Source organism: Falco naumanni, chromosome 10 (assembly GCF_017639655.2).
Source record: "Falco naumanni isolate bFalNau1 chromosome 10, bFalNau1.pat, whole genome shotgun sequence".
NCBI classification, from domain to species: domain Eukaryota; kingdom Metazoa; phylum Chordata; class Aves; order Falconiformes; family Falconidae; genus Falco; species Falco naumanni.
The window spans coordinates 2,922,097-2,942,147 of record NC_054063.1 but is presented as its reverse complement, the minus strand read 5'-3'; the positions used below and the strand labels follow the sequence as shown (position 1 = coordinate 2,942,147).

The 20,051-nt window shown below is 41.0% G+C and overlaps 2 protein-coding genes across 5 annotated transcripts in view; one reads left to right on the top strand and one right to left on the bottom strand.

Moving 5' to 3' along the window:
* AP2A2 (adaptor related protein complex 2 subunit alpha 2) overlaps window positions 1-14,879 on the top strand; it is a 47,768-nt gene extending 32,889 nt beyond the window's left edge. For 2 of the 4 annotated variants that reach the window (XM_040607998.1, XM_040607997.1), the window contains exons 11-23: window positions 992-1,174; window positions 2,226-2,323; window positions 2,496-2,727; window positions 3,589-3,762; window positions 5,656-5,819; window positions 7,498-7,575; window positions 8,467-8,549; window positions 9,327-9,416; window positions 10,245-10,368; window positions 11,138-11,254; window positions 11,443-11,512; window positions 12,104-12,238; window positions 13,013-14,879. In XM_040607998.1, the coding sequence (XP_040463932.1) occupies window positions 992-1,174; window positions 2,226-2,323; window positions 2,496-2,727; window positions 3,589-3,762; window positions 5,656-5,819; window positions 7,498-7,575; window positions 8,467-8,549; window positions 9,327-9,416; window positions 10,245-10,368; window positions 11,138-11,254; window positions 11,443-11,512; window positions 12,104-12,238; window positions 13,013-13,090 (1,626 nt within the window). In that variant the 3' untranslated portion in view covers window positions 13,091-14,879. The remainder of the gene's footprint in view (window positions 1-991; window positions 1,175-2,225; window positions 2,324-2,495; window positions 2,728-3,588; window positions 3,763-5,655; window positions 5,820-7,497; window positions 7,576-8,466; window positions 8,550-9,326; window positions 9,417-10,244; window positions 10,369-11,137; window positions 11,255-11,442; window positions 11,513-12,103; window positions 12,239-13,012) is intronic. The other 2 variants (XM_040608000.1, XM_040607999.1) reach the window with 1 other exon arrangement.
* Window positions 14,880-17,550: 2,671 nt separating this feature from the next.
* Window positions 17,551-20,051, bottom strand: part of MUC6 (mucin 6, oligomeric mucus/gel-forming) — a 50,269-nt gene continuing 47,768 nt past the window's right edge. Inside the window, exons 38-39 of the mRNA XM_040608850.1 lie at window positions 18,626-18,728; window positions 17,551-17,728 (exon numbers count right to left, since the gene is read on the bottom strand). Of these exons, the coding sequence (XP_040464784.1) occupies window positions 17,551-17,728; window positions 18,626-18,728 (281 nt within the window). The remainder of the gene's footprint in view (window positions 17,729-18,625; window positions 18,729-20,051) is intronic.

Here is a 20,051-nt window from a genome sequence, read left to right as displayed (position 1 = left end):
TTAAAAAAAAGAAAAAGTAACCTAAGACCTAAGTTTGTAGTCTAATAGCGAAGAATGTTCTTCATTTGGGTTAAACTAGAAGCATCAGAAGTTAGTAAGATAAATAATTATTTGTAGGTAGAACTTCATACTGTGTATGCTGTGAGAATGTTCTCTGTCTAAGGACTCCCTAAACCAACACCTCGTCAGCTAAGAGAGGCGTGATCTCTATCTCCATCTTCCAGCAGGAAAAGAGTGCATAAGCTGAAATACTCGTAATGACCTTCCTAGAATGGTAGCTAAAACCTGTACTTATGGAAATTACTTTGCTTAGTTAAGTGCTAAAGTCTTTTGCTCAGAGAAGTTAATGTTAATACTGTGTTAGCTGACTTACCTGTTGCACTGTCTTGTTGCTGTGGGCAGTCTACCCTGACTTGGCAGATAATGTAAATTAAATTCACTACTTCTAAAAGAACAGGTCAGTATAAATGCAACTGATAACAAATGATGTGGAGGTCTCTTCCTATGCTGATTGTTTGCTTCAGGATATAGGAATCTTAGTATGACCTGGAAAAGTCAGCTATATTTTGGTGAGTCTGGTCTGTCTCTGCTAGTTTGAGTTCCCACTTTTTTGTTTTTTAGATGTCTGCAGTTTCCTGCTTGCTTCTGTTGTGGTGTGATGGTTTTGATGGTGTCTTTATAGCAAACAAAACCAGTTTAATAAATTGCTCGTGATTGCGTAGGTACACAGTTGAAAAGTGACAGATACAATATTTGATTGAATTATGGGGAAAGCATTACGTACCTGGCAACTGGTGCGTTCTGGCACAGAATTTCAATGTTTGTCTTCTAGCTGCAGGAGCAAGTGAGCAAGCTGATGTATCTGAAACTGAGGCTTCTGGGCTACCATGGGGTATCACTAGGTGTATTCACTTGAAGTGTATTAAGTGAATCTTAATACACAACTCATGGTAGAAGCTAGTCAACCTTCTTTATTTTCTTATGTGTTCAGGTTCTGAAAGTTGCAATTCTAGCTGAAAAGTATGCAGTGGATTATACCTGGTATGTGGATACGATCTTGAATCTGATTCGCATTGCTGGTGACTATGTCAGTGAAGAAGTGTGGTACAGAGTTATTCAGATTGTTATCAACAGGGATGATGTTCAAGGGTATGCAGCAAAGACTGTTTTTGAGGTGAGAATGACTTTTCAATTAACTTTCAAAGTGGCATAAGAATTGAGTAAACACCATGTGATCTAACAGGTGTGTGCACTTCCCCATGCTAGGGAGGACTAAGAATACAATCCTGAATATTTCAACACAACACTGCTGAAGCTTTCTGTAAAACTAGTAGCATAGATTTTTCAGAGCCAGAAACTGTGTTAAGCTGATGAGAAGCTTCTCTGGCTGAAGCAATGTAAAATATGCCTGGTACTGTTCTGGGTAGGGGAGGGGAGGGCAGGGTGGGTTATGCTGAATTTTTCGTTACTTTTGTGGATGGCATTGAATGAATGGCTTAGTAAGGAAATAACATCACCTGGAAAACTACTGAAATGTCATAAAAAAAACTTCTTACAGGGGAGTGTGCTTTTTGTTTGAGTTTTCTGCATGCAGGAATACACAACAGTCAAAATAACTTGATGATCCTCTGGGAAGCGCATATCCATTCCTTCTTTTCAGGATCTGATAAATATGGAATTTGAACTATTGAAGGAAAACACTTTCAAATGTCCGGCTTTGTTGCTTTGACTCTGTTTGGATTCTTCATATGGGCTTTCCACTTTTTTTTGCTTCCTTCCTTGAACATTTAAGCTGACTTCCAGAACTCATCCTTGCTATGTGTTTCTTCATACTCAATAAAGAGTATTTTTATTTTGGACAACTTCAACACATTCTTGCAAGGTTTAAACAGAGTATATTAACATCCTTCCGACACTTCTAAAGATGTAAAAGGAAACCTAAGCACCTGTTATCTGTCCTCAAAATTCAACAGTGCTGCCAGATGCACCTAAGAGTGCTCTTAAGCAAGTAATACTTACGTTAAAGATTCTCTATCAAGTCATACCACCTATTATGCCTCTTTCATAAGCATGCTCTCTGTAGTACTTAGACTGATGGTCCTGCTCTTACAGGAAGGTAGACTAGGAAACTGGACATGGAAGTGACAGAGAAGATCACTTTTGATACATTACAGATGTAATGTGTCAAATTTGATATGTTACAGACTGTTAATGTGTTCTTACAGGCCCTTCAAGCTCCAGCATGCCATGAGAATCTTGTAAAAGTAGGTGGCTACATCTTGGGAGAATTTGGAAATCTGATAGCAGGTGATCCAAGATCAAGGTAAAACACCTTCTAAAATACTGAACTGAAGTAGTAGTGCTTTGTGTAAAGAATCTACTTCTATTTAATATTCCTAAAGCCCAGTTAACAAATGATTAGGCTCTTGCTAGTAATGCACTAAGAGTTACCATGTCTACAAGAACTGAACAAACTATTTTTCTTCCCATTTAAGTCCTCTCATCCAGTTCAACTTGCTACATTCCAAGTTTCATCTGTGTAGTGTTCCTACCCGAGCTCTGCTTCTGTCTACCTACATCAAGTTTGTGAACCTGTTTCCAGAAATCAAAACTACAATTCAAGATGTATTGCGCAGTGACAGTCAGCTAAAGAATGCTGATGTTGAGCTGCAGCAGAGAGCTGTTGAGTATTTGAGGCTCAGTACTATTGCCAGTACTGATATATTGGTAGGTATAAAGATTATTTATTATGCAGAACTCTTTAGTTATGTCTTCTGTCAAAAAGTAAAATCCACTAAACCTTACCTGATGGCTCAGAAATCTTAATGCAGGATTAAAGATCCACAATGTGGGTGCTGATTCTTTTAGTCTATTTAATTAATCTGCAGTCATCTTTAATATAGAGCTAAAATGAAAGTTGTTACTGCTCTAGTGGGACAAATAACCGTTAAAGCATGCTAATCCAGAGTTGGGAAGCCAGTGACACCTGGTGTAGTGCAGGGTCCTACAGTATTCAGATACCAAAAGGCTAGTGCTTTGTTTCGAGGGCTGACTTGATGGTGGGCAGGGAACTTGAAATTGTGCTGAGACTAGTAATATATATGTATATATTTTTTTTTTTTTTTTTTTCCCCTCTAGAAGTTCAGTGTGTTAACCTGATGCTCTTGGGTCTGGCCAGAGCATCGCACACTCAGTCTTAAGAGCTAATAAATGTGTAGGTCAGACTAGATCTGGTGTAATCTTCTGTGGCTTCAGTCTAGGCCTGCTTGAGTCAAGGACCATTGTCTGCTGATTTAATTCTCACTTATCTATTTTATTTCATAGTATGATACCAGAGAACCTATATGCCTCTGTTCTTTTAAACAACTGTTTTGAGAGGATTTCAGAAAGCTTTAAATTGTGGTGTTTTTTTTTTTAAAAAAAAAAAAAGCAAGCAATCCATCTATCACTGCAATAAACTGCATACACCCTTATAGAGGCAAGAGCGGAAGTTACTACTCACACAAAAAATGAGTATCTTGTTGAAGACTCAGAAGCTGGTTTGACTTCTCTTGTAAGTTTAACTAATACACTTTTTCCTGTGATAAGGCCACAGTGCTGGAAGAAATGCCTCCCTTTCCAGAGAGGGAATCTTCTATTTTGGCTAAACTCAAGAAGAAGAAAGGCCCAGGCACAGTTACTGACTTGGAAGAGATCAAAAAGGAGAGGAGCTCTGATATGAATGGAAGTGCTGAACCTGCCTCTGTCAATGCCAGTGCTGTTGTGAGTTTAAAAGCTGTTATTTCACTAATTTAGAAGACGTGCAAATGAGAGAAGAATGGTTTCCTTAAAGTGGCTTTTTAGGGATTTAAAGTTTCTAATCTCCAATTTAAAACAATGGGTGTTTATACCCCCGCTGTATGCTTGGATGCTATTTTGCTTTGGAAAGCTTATGTAAATGGGGACAAAGTGCAGCCTAAAAAAATTCTGTTAATATTGATGCTTTTTAAAAATATTGCTGTAAACTTAGAAATGGGAATTTCCTTGCTGGTGAAATTTCAGTGAAGGTGAGACGATAAAATTAGCATACATAAAAGGAGTAACTTGAATTTCGAAGTATCAGCTGTTCTGCTTTGTCTAACATGGTAGATATTTTGCATCTTGTTTCAGGTTGTTACTGTTTTTACTAGAATTGGACAACACTTACTGATTTAAGGACATCTTGTTAATTTTGTTACTGTTTATTTGATGGTACTGTTTGAGTTCAATTATTGTAGACAAGGTCAGTGTCTTGTTTCTTCTGAGCTGAAACTTCTCATTTTATCGTGAGTTACAGCTGCTAGTATGAATTGTTCCCATAATGTAATCCTTGTTTCTGGTTTTAATGACTAATGTAACTTGTAATTACATTTGAGATGTAGTAGTAGATTACGGAAGAGGAGGAAATGTTGTAGCACGTTCCCTGCCCAGTTTGTTAAAGCATAATCCTCGAACTCTTAGTCATTGCAGCATGTAAGAGTAGACGTTCCAAGTGCAACATCTTTGAATGGACAGAAATACCTTACCAGCAGAAAAGCTGCCAGATTTTCTTTGCATGCCAGGCTGACTGAGGTGACTGGCAGTTAAAACTGCGTTACGCTTTATGAGCTTCACCTTACGGGTTGCAGCCATGTAAGAAGCTCTGTTACATTACCTTCATTAGTGGCTTTGGTGTGACCCTGGCTTAGATGCCAACAATATGTTCCAAACTGGAGTTCTAACTGTTTTCAGTAGTACTTACTGATTGGCTTCTGAAAGTTTTTCGCCAGGGAATTTTTTGTTAGACTGCATCAAATTCAGTATTTGGAGTATATGATAAATTTGAGTTGGCTTAAAAAAACCCTACAATTTCAGGCTCAATCCGAATGCATCTCATGACTCATCTTCACTGTATCTGGCATATTGTAGGCTGCTGATGTCTAATATGTGAACATTTTGTTTTTAAGTCTGCTTTGTGCTTGCATGTGACTTGGGCACGTATATGTGGCCTGTATTGCATGATTCTGTGTTCTGGCTACCTGATTTGTTCTCTTGGGGGTGGGGGGCAGAAATTAAAGGTCTCGCCTCTACCTTTACTGTTTGCAGCTTGAACTAGTGACAGACTCTGCTTTTTTGCTGGTTAGGTTTTACTATGTTTCTAAGGGTTTGCCAAGCTTCAAAAACGCAGGACTAAACTGATTATCAATTATAAAGATGTGGTGAAGTTTTAATTTAGGTTTGTGTAAAAGCCAGTGCTTTTCTTGCTGGATTCTTCATGAAAGAAAAGCAACATATTTGAATTTTACTCCTTGCAGTATTTTCATTTCCCTTGAAATGAAGAGGGGAGAAGGAGGGGGGGGGGGAACATTGTCATCTGTCTTCTGCAAAATTAGATTCTAGGTGGATGAAATTTGTTGGGTTTTTTATTTAATAGTTAGATGAACATAACTCACCTCAAAGGAAATAAACCCACATCTGTAAATTACCTTAAGTTGAAATGCAACGTGGTAATTGCATTCGTGAAGCCTCCGATGTCCATTCAAAGCTTTGTGCGGGGTGGGGAGAGGCACTTCACCATAGCTTAGCTGGCTGTGCAGAAGAGACAGCTTTGTTCTCCTTTTACTGTAGTGTAACACCAAAGCATCTTGTCTTCCCTAGTCTACTCCTTCTCCGTCTGCGGATCTGCTGGGTCTGGGTGCTGCCCCCCTCACCAATTCGGCTCCCCCACCGTCCTCTAGTGGTAGCCTGCTGGTGGATGTATTTTCAGATTCAGCCTCTGCGGTTGCACCTCTTGCTCCTGGTTCTGATGACAACTTTGCGAGGTAATCAAGTCATGCTGTAAGGAATCTGAAGAGAAAATCATCTGTTAAAACAAGAGATATACAATAACTTTTGATTTTGTTCCAGCTTATTGAATGCATTCCTGGGTACTAGCTGTGCAGCAAGAGAGGTATTCTTGACCTCTGTGCTGGATGTGCTGTCTTTATAGAATACCCGTGCTCCTGGAAAAACTGAGTCTGTAGGAATCAACCTGAGGATATTAACCACACAGTATTGCCTGGTTTTCATGCTGGTTTTGCTTCTTTGTTAAACAAAGCTTCTTGTGTATCTCAATACATGTTGAATTTAGGGGTTATCTGGCCCAATATGAACACATTTATTCCTATTTCCATGAAGTATTCTTGTGTCTCCACTTACGGCAAGCTGATACTGGAACAGTGAGATGGATTATATCCAAGGATACTGGTTCTCAGAATTTCAAGATACAGCAGCAGAACTATTTAAGTGTCTGACACACAGGTGTGAAAAGGGGGGAAAAAACCCAACAGGTGCTTGCTTTTTTTTAATGGGATTTGATACAAATATCTTCCTAATTACATTACCAAGTGTAGTGTGGGTGTAGTATGTTGTTAAGGCCATCAGTATTCAGTGCCACTGTGGCTACACTAAAATTTTATTTGGCTAAAATTTTCAAAATAGTATGAGATCACAGAATGCCTTTAAAAAAAAAATCTATCATCTTACTGGCCAAAGAATGTGTTACTATTGTCAAGGACCAAGTTTTGGATGATGGCGTGACAAATTTGCAATGCATTTTAGTATAAAAGATGTAAGTGGTGAATGTAAGCTTCCTGGATCGTTGAGACTTTCATCAAAATGCTAGGCAATTGTTGCAGATTTGCAATGATTAAGACTTGATCCTCTGTTTCTGTTAGAAGGCAATAAGCGATGTTTAATCATGATACACAATACCAAGACTTTTAAGAAGCTACACAAGCTTGTTCAAGCTTTATCTTTTTTAAAGAGGAAGAAAAAGAACCAGAACTAGTAGCTTCATAAGCAAGTTGCCTAAAAAGTTTTCGTTTTCTGCAGAAGTATGGCGTTGTCCAACCCTTGATCTGTCTGTAGATGATGAAATACTTCTCTGATGATACTGAGAAGTTGCCTTTTACAGTTTTCTGCCTCTCTTTAGTGCTGTTGTCACTTTTGTTTCTGATCTTTTACTGAAGTCATCCTCTGTGCCTCTATTTAATACATACTTGTTGTTAAGAATTGATTGGGCAGCTGTAGTGCCACTAAGGTTGATGAGACCTCCACTTCAATGCACGCATTTGTAGTAGTTGGTATGTCTCTACATTTATGGTTTTGAACTGAAACTTTTCTGCCGTCACAACTAAACACCTAAAAGAACTTGATTACTAAAGAGGTATAAGGTAAAGCTACTTATGAACGCCTTCAGCCGTGTTTGGGAAGAATTGCTGGTTCCTAACAATCAGGGTGGGGCGGGGGAGAGAAGTGGGGGGGGAAACATTGCCTAATGCCTAAAACCTTTCTAGGTGTACTGAGCTAGGGCAGCTAATAAATTTTTTCATGCATTAAACTCAGCAGTGCCGTTTTTGAGGAAGGAGGTAAAAGAAAGAACTAAGCACTAAGCTGTCTTTACTAACTCCTGCTATCTCTGTCGCTACCGCCTTTCTTCCTTTGTGCTGCCTGAACTAGCCCTGACCTGGCTTCATCTGAGGTAGTTTCTGAGGAACCAGCTGATACTGTGCATGATGCTGATGAGCTTTTTCACAAGTAAGCAATACTAAAACCTTGCAAGGCTGGGCAACTTCCAGAATATAGTTATAAAGCAAAACTATATTGTGCATTAACTTAATACCAGCAAAACTAGACCAGTACTGTCAGACTTGTGGCTAGAACAGCCCTGTAGATGATTTGGATTTTATGGCAAGCTCACGAATACACAGGTTAGAGTTGCTTTTACAAGTCAGTGCTATCACACACTGCTCTAAAATGAGGCAAGGCCAGTTGTGAGTAGTTGCAAAATTAAATATACAAATGAAAACATAAGAATAAATTGTCAAAAGGAATGATATTTGGGAGTATGTTTTAAATGCCTTGTATGCAAAAGGCTGACACTTGCTGACCACCTCTTCTACTTTTAAGTGAAGGGTGACAGAAAGGACTGAAATCATTGCAAAATGGGCTTCCTCTCTCAAAATGGAAAAAAAGAATACAGCTCTCAGTTGACTTACGTGGTACTGAACAGATAAAACAAGGGAATTTTTTCTTTCAGGTTTAAACAGTCAAAGCTTCAAACTTTTCAATTCTGCACCAACCTAATGACTTTCAGAAGTTTTCAAGAATATGAATAAGAGAAATCCTAGTCTGTTGCCTGGTCCTTTATAGGCAGTGTGTGTGTGTGTATAGCATATTGTTGCTTCCTTCATAGTTTCTCAGACATCCTATCAAATAAAAATTTCAGTTCTTTTAGTGTCCTACAAGTGGTGGTTTTGGTTGTGAAACTGTCTTTTCTAACTCTGCAGTTTTCTGCAAAGGCCTCCCAGACTGATGCACTCTAGGTTAACCACAATCTTCATCCTCTGTATAAACCCTGAATTTTGTGGTTCTAAATATTTCTTAATACAACTCCAATTAAAACATGTTTTCCCTCTCTTCCCCTAGGTTTGTGTGTAAAAATAATGGAGTCTTATTTGAAAACCAGTTGCTACAAATTGGATTGAAATCTGAATTTCGACAGAACCTGGGTAAGATCTTTCAGGTCAGGTGGCTGCCTGTCTGCGTTATGAACCCTCATGCCAGCATGTTATGTGGATGGGGCTGCCTTTTCAGCTGCTTAAGAGGGAAATGCGATTTCAGGCTTAACCTGTCTTAGGCTCTTCACTGTCTGTGTCTCCCTGGCTTCTCCGGGGGTTCTTGGTTCCTTAAACTTTTTGGCTGCTGTGTTAGCTGCAATGAAATAGGAGCGTTGAATGGCACTGTAAGCTCCCAGCTGTTGCTGCCCAGTTGTAAGGCTGGTACAGCCAGGGTTATAAAGGACCATTCTCCTCCTCCGTTTTCATGTCTTACAGTATGGCTTACTGTAATGATACACAATACGTATCAGATGTGCATTAATGTGTTATGATAGACACAATATACTGAAAACGCGTAGGAAAGAGCTGGGAATCGAACAAGGGCCACAACTAGGGTTGCTTGCTACTCCCCTTCTGCATTGCTTTTGGTACCATAATAGCTGCTTTAAGTAAAAGTAATGTTCTCTGGCAGCTGAAAGACCTCCTCTAATTATTTGACTGCCTGTGTGACAGCTACTGTGGGAGAAGTCTGATGGTCTATTTTAATCTGTTATTTCATTTTGAACTGTGAATATCCTTGTAGGATAAACAGTGTAAATTGTTTTGGTTTTAAAAGCTGTTTTAAAGAAAGGTAGAAAGACAAATGTATTACATCCTTGAAGCACAAGTAGTTAAAGATGATTACATGTGACGTACCTAAAAATTCTGATGCCTTTTTATTCTTTCTAGGACGTATGTTCATATTCTATGGTAATAAGACATCAACACAGTTCTTGACTTTTACTCCAACAGTAATCTGCTCAGATGACCTACAGTCAAATATCCTTAAATGCAGTAGCATGTGTCTATTCTCATTTGGGTTTTGTGGTTTATGCTGCACAAAGTTATAATAAAGCTGCTGGATCAAGGTGTGGTGTCCTTGAACATGAAGAGATGAGAAATTTGCTGGTAACTCTCTAAAGTTCTTGTAGAAAGAATAAGTCTTGAGCAGAGATGGAAGATTCTTTCCTGAAAGCTCTGGTTGCAAACACAATTGTTACTGTTAAAATAAGGAGAAATTAGGCTGAATAAATATATAATGTAATTCCTGTTTCTCTGCAGTCATGAAGTAGCAGAGCCATAGGTGTGGTGTCCTTCAAGTGCTGCATTAGCAGATAACATCAGACTTGAGATGGAGGTGGTAGAATACGTGTACACAAAGATTATAATACTTTAAAATAGGCTTTTATTTACAGTTTGTCCTTAATGCTTGGTATTGCAAATCCAGGATTTCTTGGAGACTGCGTAATCAGTGGTGTTTGATGTAATGTTCACATCAAAATGAGATGGTCCAGTGTGGTTTACTGTGAAGGCTGGCTGTGCCTTCATACATTTTGAGGGCATCCTTTTTTAAGAATATCCAAATAACTTGAATTGCAGGGGTGGTTGTTTCTAGGTGTGTCAATATGGGGGAGGGGGGTGGGGCGCAATGACCCCAAAACATTACAACTTTTTTGCTGTACAAGAATTGAGCTTTGTCCACTCAGTCTCTATGTGCTACTGAATATTCATGATGCTAATTCCTCATGTGGCTTATTGGAGGATTGGCTATTACTTTTTTTTTCAAAGTTACAAATTCCCCGATCAGTTTCCTTAACCACTTCTTATGCCTGAATCTTCAGACGAAACCTGTTGACCCCACGGTGGATGGAGGTGCACAGGTTCAGCAGGTGGTGAACATCGAATGTGTGTCAGACTTTATGGAAGCTCCCATACTGAACATTCAATTCAGGTAAAAGACAGGATTCAAATGCTGGTGAATTATTTAGATGAAAGATATTAAATTTTTCCTGGTTCTCTGACTGAAGTGTGGAATGTGGACACGTAAAGCTGTCTTGGATAGATGACTGACTTGAAAAATGGATCTAACTAAGCTTTAGGCTACTAGAGGAGGTAGGGAATCCACTTGGAACAATGTGGTTAAAAAAAACTAATGAAGTAGCTACTGATAAAATGTCTCTAACTTCTCTTTCCACTATCTATATAAAACAGCAGTCTTCCTGTTTGTTTAAGAAATCTTGACAGGAATATACGCAGTAACCTGTCCCTTCTCAAAACCAGGAACACGTCTGCAAACAACTTGGACTGGAAATGCAGGCACCAAAAATAGAATCTTATGTCCACTCAACATCAGCCTTTAGGAAATCCTTATTTCTTGGCTATGTTCTGTTATTTTAGTCTAAACTGGTTCTTACTGGTATATTTTCACAGGGATGTGTGTTCACCCTTGTGATGGGCGCTAGCTAGAAAGGTAGCGACGGATGTTGAAAACAGAGTTCCTTGTTGGAAGTTCTGCCAGTTCACTTTCACGTGCCGTCTAGGCAGAGCAAATAAACTTCTTTAACAGTGGATTAAAACTGTATCTTAGAAATAACGTTCTTTGTAGCTTAACGGTTTATCACAAACAGTTGCAGCTTAGTGTTCATCCTCAGTTGCTTGGTCCATTTGGGCTGAGACTGCTGACCCCGTGCTGCACCCGGTCATGTTTCTGTTCCTTGCAGGTATGGCGGAACGTTTCAGAATCTTTCAGTAAAATTACCCATCACACTCAATAAATTTTTCCAGCCAACAGAGATGTCTTCTCAAGACTTTTTTCAGCGTTGGAAGCAACTGAGCAAGTAAGGCTCTACCTATCCTTGGGGCTCTTGTGGTGGGCCAAGGGAGTGGAAATGGCATGGTGTGAACATGGCTGGTGTGGTGCCACATCCCATGCTTAATCCTGTGGGTTATAAACTCTCCTGGTGTTGCCATTGAACAGTGCTGTACATCACACATGTTAGATACCATGTATTGCCTTGTCTTGCAGCCCAAAACAAGAAGTACAGAATATCTTTAAAGCAAAACACCCGATGGATGCAGAGATCACAAAGGCAAAGGTAGTGTTGTGATTTTACTTTGTAGCGTAAGGGTCGTGGTATAAGCAAACTTTCTTCATCTTGGTTCGTATGGCGGCTGGATCTCCAAGTCCATGTTGTGCAACTGGGCTGAATAGACTGTTTCTCAGCGTGGTCTCTACTAGATAGTCTTCACTAGCAGCTGAAAACTTGAAGCTATTTAAGAAAATACCAGTTTGGTGCTTAAAACTGATTTGGAAGATACTTCAGGCCTTCATTTACACTAGAGCAACTAGTCAGAAAACAAGTAACTCTGTACAACTGGCTGCCTTAGGCACAACAGAAGTGACTAGTGTAAGACAGGAGTGGCTTTACCAAAACCAGGAGAGACTTATCTCAGTAATTTTTGAGAAGAACCTTTTTTCAGGAAGAATTCGTTATCAGGGTCACTCTGTCACTTAAGAAACTTGTTGTAATAAAATTGGTATTGGATAATTCTTTAATGTCTTGAGCACTACAAGTAAAAATTAAGTATCCTATTTGATTTGCTAATTGACAGTGGCTGTGCTTGGGTAGGCTTGCTATTGGTGTCCTGCTGTCCCCACATCTAAATCTTCTGAGTTTCTTCCATAGATCATTGGCTTTGGATCAGCCCTGCTTGAGGAGGTGGATCCCAATCCCGCGAACTTTGTTGGTGCTGGCATCATACATACAAAAACCACTCAGATCGGATGTTTGCTGCGCCTTGAACCCAACCTCCAGGCACAGGTAGCTGTTTAAGTATCTACAGCTGAAGTACAGGTTCTTGTTTGAAATAAATATATGGGTATATCTGAAACTCCTGAAGGTATTTATTAAAAATCACTATGGCAATAGCTAATTGTGACTGTGGACTCCAACAAGAAATGAAGCTTGCAGCGGGCCCTGGCCCAGTTTGGTAAGCTGCCGTTCAGAGCAGTTCCCTTTCCTGTTGGAAGAGGTCATTGTATTGTCCACAGAGTCTCATCTTTTTGTGAAGGTTTGAAACATTTAATGTTTCGGTTTGTGCACTTCGGGGAGAAGATTAAGTACAATTCTCTTAGCCAATCATTCCTTCATTTATTTAAAATGGCAAAAAGAAAACATAAGCGAATGAACATAACGTTAAGAATATTTTTCCTTGGGCATCTTGATCGAGGTTTTATGAAAGTTGACTGAGGACTAAAAATAACTTTCGGGTGGTAAGTCCTGTTTTCTGAAGAAGTGGTGGTAGAGAGTCTTAAGACTTTTCCACAACATCTTCTGCTAGAAAAATTTTGGCCAACACCTTGCTGTTAAAGACTAAAAATGTTAGAACAAGGGTTGGAAGATGTACTCCAGCCTGTGGTTTGAAAAAGCCATATTAACGCAGTGGACGGCTGCCTCGGAATATTTTAATTTGAGGTCTTTTTCCTATGAAATCTAACAAAAAAAAAGGTAACTGGTAGCTTTCACTAGTCGACTGTGCATTCATTTAATGCCAAACTGTTTAAAAAGCCAATAACATTTTATGTTCTTTTTCAGATGTATAGGCTCACACTACGAACAAGTAAAGAAGCTGTATCTCAGAGGTTATGTGAATTGCTGTCAGAACAGTTTTAATATTAACCATGCCAGTCTGGGGGTTTCCATTTATATCACTGTCATCATACTGCAAATAAATGTCTTGTACATCACTGTCTTGAGTACTGCAATGTTAACCAATACCAGCTCCCTGCCTTAATAGGACTTGACCCTTGTTTGAAACTAAGGTATAAAATGTACAGTACAGGCAAGTGACTTTTTACATTAAAAATGGCTTTTAGTGTGTTACACAAAGGCTGGGAAGGCTGTCTTGTGCTTTTTCTTGTTTGTTTTTTTTCCCCAGAGGTCAGGCTTTTAAACTTGTTAAAGGGAAATTGATTTTGATGTGGTAACCAAGGATTTCAACTGGAAAGGGCTGGTAACATTCTGCTTTAGTGCCTTTAACAGGCACTCCCTCTGCTCTGAGCTGAAACCAGTGCAGGGCTGCTCACTGAGGGGGACTCGGATCTTCATGTAGAGTCAGAACTTTGTACAGTTGAACATTGCCATGAGGCTTGTACTGGGTGGGAGAGCAGATTCCATGATACGTTTGAATCGGATTCAAGTGAACATTTATGTTGAGTGTCACCTATCCTTAGAGTTGAAAAATGCCACAGGACCAGAGTTGTAAAGTGTTGATCTTGTAATCCTTTACATCTTAATGTTTTGGAAGGTGGATTGAACACAAAAGCTATTCTTAATCCTTCTGCTTACCTCAGATAATGAGGTAGGTGAATGAGTACATGCTTCTTCATTGTTAAAGTGATGTTAAACGTTCTGTTCAGTGTTCTCTGTTTCCATCAGGCTTAGCAAGTAATGGTCCTCAGGATGTGATAAAACTAGTGCAGAGCCTGCTATGGTGGGAAGGAGACCTGGGAAGAAATGGGCCCTTGAAGGGCTGTAAGGCATGCGCTCTTTGTAGATGGAAATGTAATTATAAACATTATTTTTGTTCCCCAGTGTACACTAATGTTAAAACTCCAGGAGGTTGAATTAACTGATATGTAAACAGTTTCCTGTCTGTCAGTGGTAGTAAAAATATCCAACCTGGTGTAGAAGACTTGTGTTGAGACTGAGAGTGGAAGGCCCACAAATGTTCAGCTTTTCTAGTGGTTTTCACAACCAAGGCCTTTGTAACTTGTTCCCCATCAGCAGACTCTTTGCGGGCTCTCTGCAGGTGTAGGTGGTCACAAATTTGGCACTTGCTCCTCCAGCCTTGAGGCACAGCAAAGGCCGCGGACACCAGGCAGGTGAGGTAGTGCAGTTAGAAACCACGGGCAGTTGTCAGCAAGTTCTGCAGGTCACAAGGAACAAAGTCAGCCGCTGCTGACACGAGAACGAGCCTCGGATCACTATTTCTCGGTTATTTGAAGGAAGCCTGGCACTGGTGTCTCATAACGCCTGCAGCCATGAATGCCCATGAAATTAAGGTTTTGAGTGGTAGTGGTGATGGTGAAAATACATTTTAGTGAGGCTGCTGTCATGCTGCCCCATGCGCAGCAGGGGACAGGGTTCCACGCGGTTCAGCCTGCCCTGCTGTCAGTCTTCAGTGTGTTAAGTGTTGGAGCTGGGTGGTTGTGATTTGGTTTGGCTGAAGGCTAGTGGTCGTACTTGAGTGCCGGTGAAAAATGAGGAGCAAAGGTGGTGGTGTGTGGGCTTGGGGGAGATATTTGTGTGTTTTTTCAGAAATGGCTGGTGACTATGGATGTTAAGAATTAAAATTTGGCTATAGACCTGGTCTGTCTGCAAAAGTTCTCTTGAACAATTGGTCCTTTTATGGCCTTTCATGTAGCTAATCAAGATACTGATCGCAAACACTTTTTTGGGGGGATAAAAGAAAACACAGCCATCATGAGCAGCTGGGCAGTTGGCAAAATGCTAACGGCCTACCTTCTGTTGTGTCCCTTGGATGCCGTATGTCTATTTATTTATTAGTCCTGTTACATTACCATAGTGGCCACCAGCATGGTTAAAAAATCTGATGTGCTGAACTGCAGGGAGCCGTGGGGAGGAGCTTCTGTTGGACTTTTTCCAGATCTTGTGGTGTATCTGTCCCCTGAAAACATTGCGTGCCCTCACCGAAGGAGACACTGCGCTACTCCAGGTCACTTTGATTTGGTTCAAGCTGCGCTAAAACGTGCGTTACAAGCGTGGGGAGGCAGGGGTGAGGGGAAGTGTCTGTTCAGTGGTGACTTTGTTAAGCTTATGACTGTTCACACTTTGTATTAAATGTCAGCTCAGTAGTGAAGTCATGAGCAGAAAAGTGAACAAATTAAGGACAAATACTTGATTTTTTTTTTTGTGAATGATGGTTAACTTACCAAAGTGATGTATCCTGTCGAGCAGACAAAGTAATTTCTGCAGTAAACAGTGTTATTGTTTAAGTACAGTATTTTCAGGCATTGACATGTGAAAATAACTGAATAGCGAAACAGGTAGCATATGTTCATTCTTGACCTACACTCCAGTATGTAACTTTTATGGTGACTGTCTTATTTGTATAAAACAAAGTTCTGTCAAATTAAGTGGAGAATTTTCATATAGAAGACTATATATTAGACTATATTCATCAGAAGAACGTATTAAGATTAAATAAATGATTAGAACAGTAATCAAACTGTCCTTTTATTGTCTGGGGGCATGGAAGTGTAAAGAATACTTGCATGGGGAATACTTGCAACTTGTTATGGAACAACACTTGATGTGTAACAGTAAATTCCTCACTGGGAACTCCTGCTGGGTTGTGTTCAGCTGAGCCCTCCCTCGCCTGCAGCGCTCTGCTGCCCCAGGGAATTCCTTAGTGGCTTTTTTGTTGGTGTGTTTGGTCACATGGTACAAATATGCTGCTGTAAAAAAAAAAAAAAAAGAAAAAGGGGGGGGGGGGGAAACACCAAACCAACAACAAAACACCAAACCCACAACTTGCTGTGAAATGTTTCTTCCTGTAGTGTTTAACAACAGTGAGTATATTAACAGTACATGCTGCAGTGAACTGGTGTAACAGCGGGGTGTGGCTGAGACTGAAGCACACACCTGCATTACCCGCAGGCAGGACTTGTGTAAAAAAGAAAAAAAAAAAAAAAAATGTTGCTGTAAAGGAAGTATCAGACTGCTAAATAACCTCCCGCAAGCTTTAAATGTATGCGTCATGTTCTTAGTACTTCTCTAAAACTTGCTGAAAGAAATAAATACCTGGGCACTGTGAGCTTTTGTGCGTTCATACAACCTCCTGAAATGACCGGCCACTAACGTAGTGAAGAACTGGCCTGCTGGCCGCGAGCGCAGATCCTTGGGAGCGAGCAGCCCCTGTGCCCACGGCCACGCTGGCCCTTTGGTGGCTTGCAGAGAAAATGCCCTGCAAATCTCTGCCTTGCCCAAGAGCTGCCGCCTGTCCATGCTAACCTGCTTCTGGGACTGTCCCGGCACAGCGAGGGTGCATGGAGGAAGGCTTTGGGCTCTGTAGCACCTGCCTTTCTCACAGCAGCTGCTGTGGTGCTGAGCTCAGGTGCTGTGTCCGAGCTCAGGAGAGGGAACGGGCCACCTCGGCCGCTTCTCTCAGTGATGTGATGGGTGATTCCACAGGTCCTGGACTTATCCCAAACCTGGGTTCACCTGGTGCGCGTGAGCCTGTAACACATAGTAAAACCTTGTAAACAGTTGTTGAAGGTGCAGAAACTCTGTTTAGTCACTCTTCGTTCTCACTGGTTCTTCCATGCTTGGTCTCCATGTCCAGGTAGGGCATTCTCCTTGTCACCGGGGGGCGAGGGGGCTCACTGCTGGAGGCTGGATCTTTTTAGTGTGCTAGTTAGGGCAGTTCACACATAGTTCAAGTAATTTTCTGATTAGTCTCATTAACCATTTGGTTCTACTTCAGCTTATCTCCTTACCTCTTGGCTTGACCTACTTATGGTGTCTATTCTCTCTCCCAAGGCCATGGTTTGTTAACTGTTCCTAAGGATTAACTGTTATCTCTGTTTTTGAAATTCTCTTGTTTTTTCATTGTAGATACTTATTTTTCTTTTCTACAGTAAGTAATTCTGTCGCTGGTTCAACTGTAGTAAAATCAACAGACAGTTTTCGATTGAAATAATTGGTCAAATAATGAGAAGTTAACACATTCAGTTCCTTCTGCTTTATTTGAAAGTCAGATTTCTGTTACCACACAGTGTAGGTGCCAGTTTTTAGCCTCTGGTTAAATATCACCCCGAGCAAGGCGAGACCCCTCTGAGCTGGTCTTCCCTCCCACCCTGGCCAGTGGTGGGTGGTTTTGGGCTTGGTTTTCCCCTCCCCTGCACCCCCCACCCTTCCTGATAAGGAATAAATTACCCTTAAGTTCATCGCCGCTGCTCGGGAAGCCTCACCGCAGCACTACCCTGCGTAATCAGAGAACTCCCAGCAGTGAGCTGCCACTGTGGAAGTGTTAAATTGTGATCAGTGGTTTAAGGGTTGTGTTTTTTTTTTAAAAAAAAAAAAGTAGCTGAGGCCATCTGGAGCTCTGACTAGTGTGTGCAACTTTCAAAGTCACAAACACAGCTGTTAAATACAATTATTTCTGTAACAAGCCTTTTTCTGGGGTTATCCGGGTCCTGGCACGGGAGCTGGAATTCCTTCTTCAGCAGCTGGAGCGGCCTGCAGCAGCCGCAGGCGGTGCTGACCAGCATCTTCTCAGCGTCCCACCTGTTGGGAAGAGAGGGAGGCTCAGGAGGCTGTATATGGCACTCCAGGCTCACAGCTTTTCAAGTATTAGAACGTTTATTTTTGTCTTCTGGTGGAAGTTTACAGGAAGGAGTGCAACTACTAAGAGCTTAATGGTTCTGTCAACTAGAGAACCACAGACAGCGCGGGAAGGGATTATTTTAAGTCCTCACGATGACGGCGGTGGGAGTTCAGGCGCACTGAGCTGCTGCCCACCTCTCAGACTGAATGTTCAAAGGGCTTGTAGCTGTTAGGCCTCAGACCTGGCTGGAAACTTTTACAACTTTTTTTCCAAATGATTTTGAGTTCTGTGAGGCCACTGCAGGGAGTTAGTTTTCACTGAGGCCTTGATTCCCCGGGTAGTTTGCTGCTGAGCAAGCAGGAGTGCACAGGCTGGCAGCCCACCTGGGCCTACACCATCCCTGAGTTACGCTGTTGGGAAAACAGACAACTGAACTAACATCGTGTATTTAGGTGAGAGAAATTTCTTACTTTGTCGTCTTGGCTATTTGAAAACAAGTATCTGTGCTCTAACTGCCCTTTAAAAAAAAAAAACAACAAAACCAACCAAAAGAAACCCAAAACCAAAACCAGCAAAGGCCCAAAAACCTGCAGCATAATGTGTCTGGTTTTGTTTTTTTTTTTAAACTGAGACAACATTTCTTGTTTAAATTCTAAATCCCAACATACTAAAGATGTTATTAGCAGTGGTTTGAGTTAGCTGGCTTATACTGCAAAGTTCTGTTGCAGGGTGGCTGCCAACCACATATTTCTGCCTGCACCAGAAAGCAGCGGTCGTTAATGGATCACTACCTTGTTTGGCCACCTGCGGAAAAAGAAACCAGTTCAGTTCCCTGCAGTCTGTCAGCTCCCCCTTACTTTGTGGAAGATGGGCACGATCCTTCACACCGGCTTAAAGTGACGTTTGTAGAACAGCCTCTGTAAGTTATTTTTTCTTCATATTTGTGTTCTTCACAACGCTCTGTCAAATGTAAAAAGAAAAAAAAATAGAGCAGAAATTTATCTTAACGTCTTCTCAAGTGACCTTTGCTGGATGCCAAAATCCTCCATACTCTGTTTCATGGAAAACTGTTCCTGTTGCATGAGACAGTAAGTCACAAGTAACAGCATGAGTGGGTTTTAAACTAGGCACTGAAGATACCTGAGAGGGCTGCCCTGCAGGGCAGCTAAGAAAAGGCAAGTCACAGGAATTAGGAATAGGCAAAAAAATTCCTGTTAAGGAATATAGCGCACCCCCCGTCCAGCAGGAAAAAAACCTTCTAATCCACTGATGAGAACACAAAGATGCAAATAAAACAACCAGCTGGCTGATTCTGCTGGAGTTATTTCTGGTTCACAGACTTTGTAATAGTTTTGTGGGGGTTTTTTTTGAAAAACGCTAAATATACTCTTTAAGGACTGACTCGGGCAGCCAGCAGATCACAACTGAAATGCCTGACTCAAGTCTTGCTGAGTGGATAGAAAGGTGAGAGCTACGTCGTGGGTAATGATTCTGTGTCTTGCATTTTCTCCTGACTTGAAGCAAGACACTAAGCGCTTCATGAGGCAAAGCGCTGGCTGAAAGCACAGGTTTTCCTACGAGTTTAAAGACCATGTTTGAAGTTTATGTTAAGGAGAACAAAGATGTTGAATACTATGAAGGCAATTTATGTACCTCTCGTGCTGCTCCCGTACAATGCTCTTCTGAGCACATTTGGGTTCCCTGCTTGAAGACAGGTTATGGATGTAAACCTGAACACTGTTACGGGGAAGGCTCAGTTAATACTGTAGTAGGAATTTGGGAACTTGCCGTTGGAAAACACAGCAATGCCTGGACCCCAGACCAAGGTGCTATACCAGTATCTTAGAAATTAGGAGCTAGGCTAGTATTTAACTTTTCTTTCTGGACTGAAAGTTCAACAATGTAGCTGAAACGGAGAGCGTAACTCTTTTCTGGGTCCTCAAACAGTGGTTAAAACAAACACAGCAAGTAAAACATAATCACGCAGGAAATCTACCTTCAGTTCAGAGATTCACAGTGCACATCTCATTCTGGTTTATTCTTAGAAGGGTTAGTCCATATTATAGGGAGCATTGAAGAAAACCTGTCTGCCTCCCGGTTTCCAAGTAGGGCTAGCAACTAGGTCTCTGCCACCTATAGAGAACACAGTTAACAATGTATAGATGTCTCCTGTGTGTCCGCATCAGTGTTCCTGACTCCTATACTGATCATCCTTAGGATGCTTCCATTTAAAACCAGTAAGGAGGATGTTGCTTTGTGTGCCTCCCTTTACGTGACATTCTA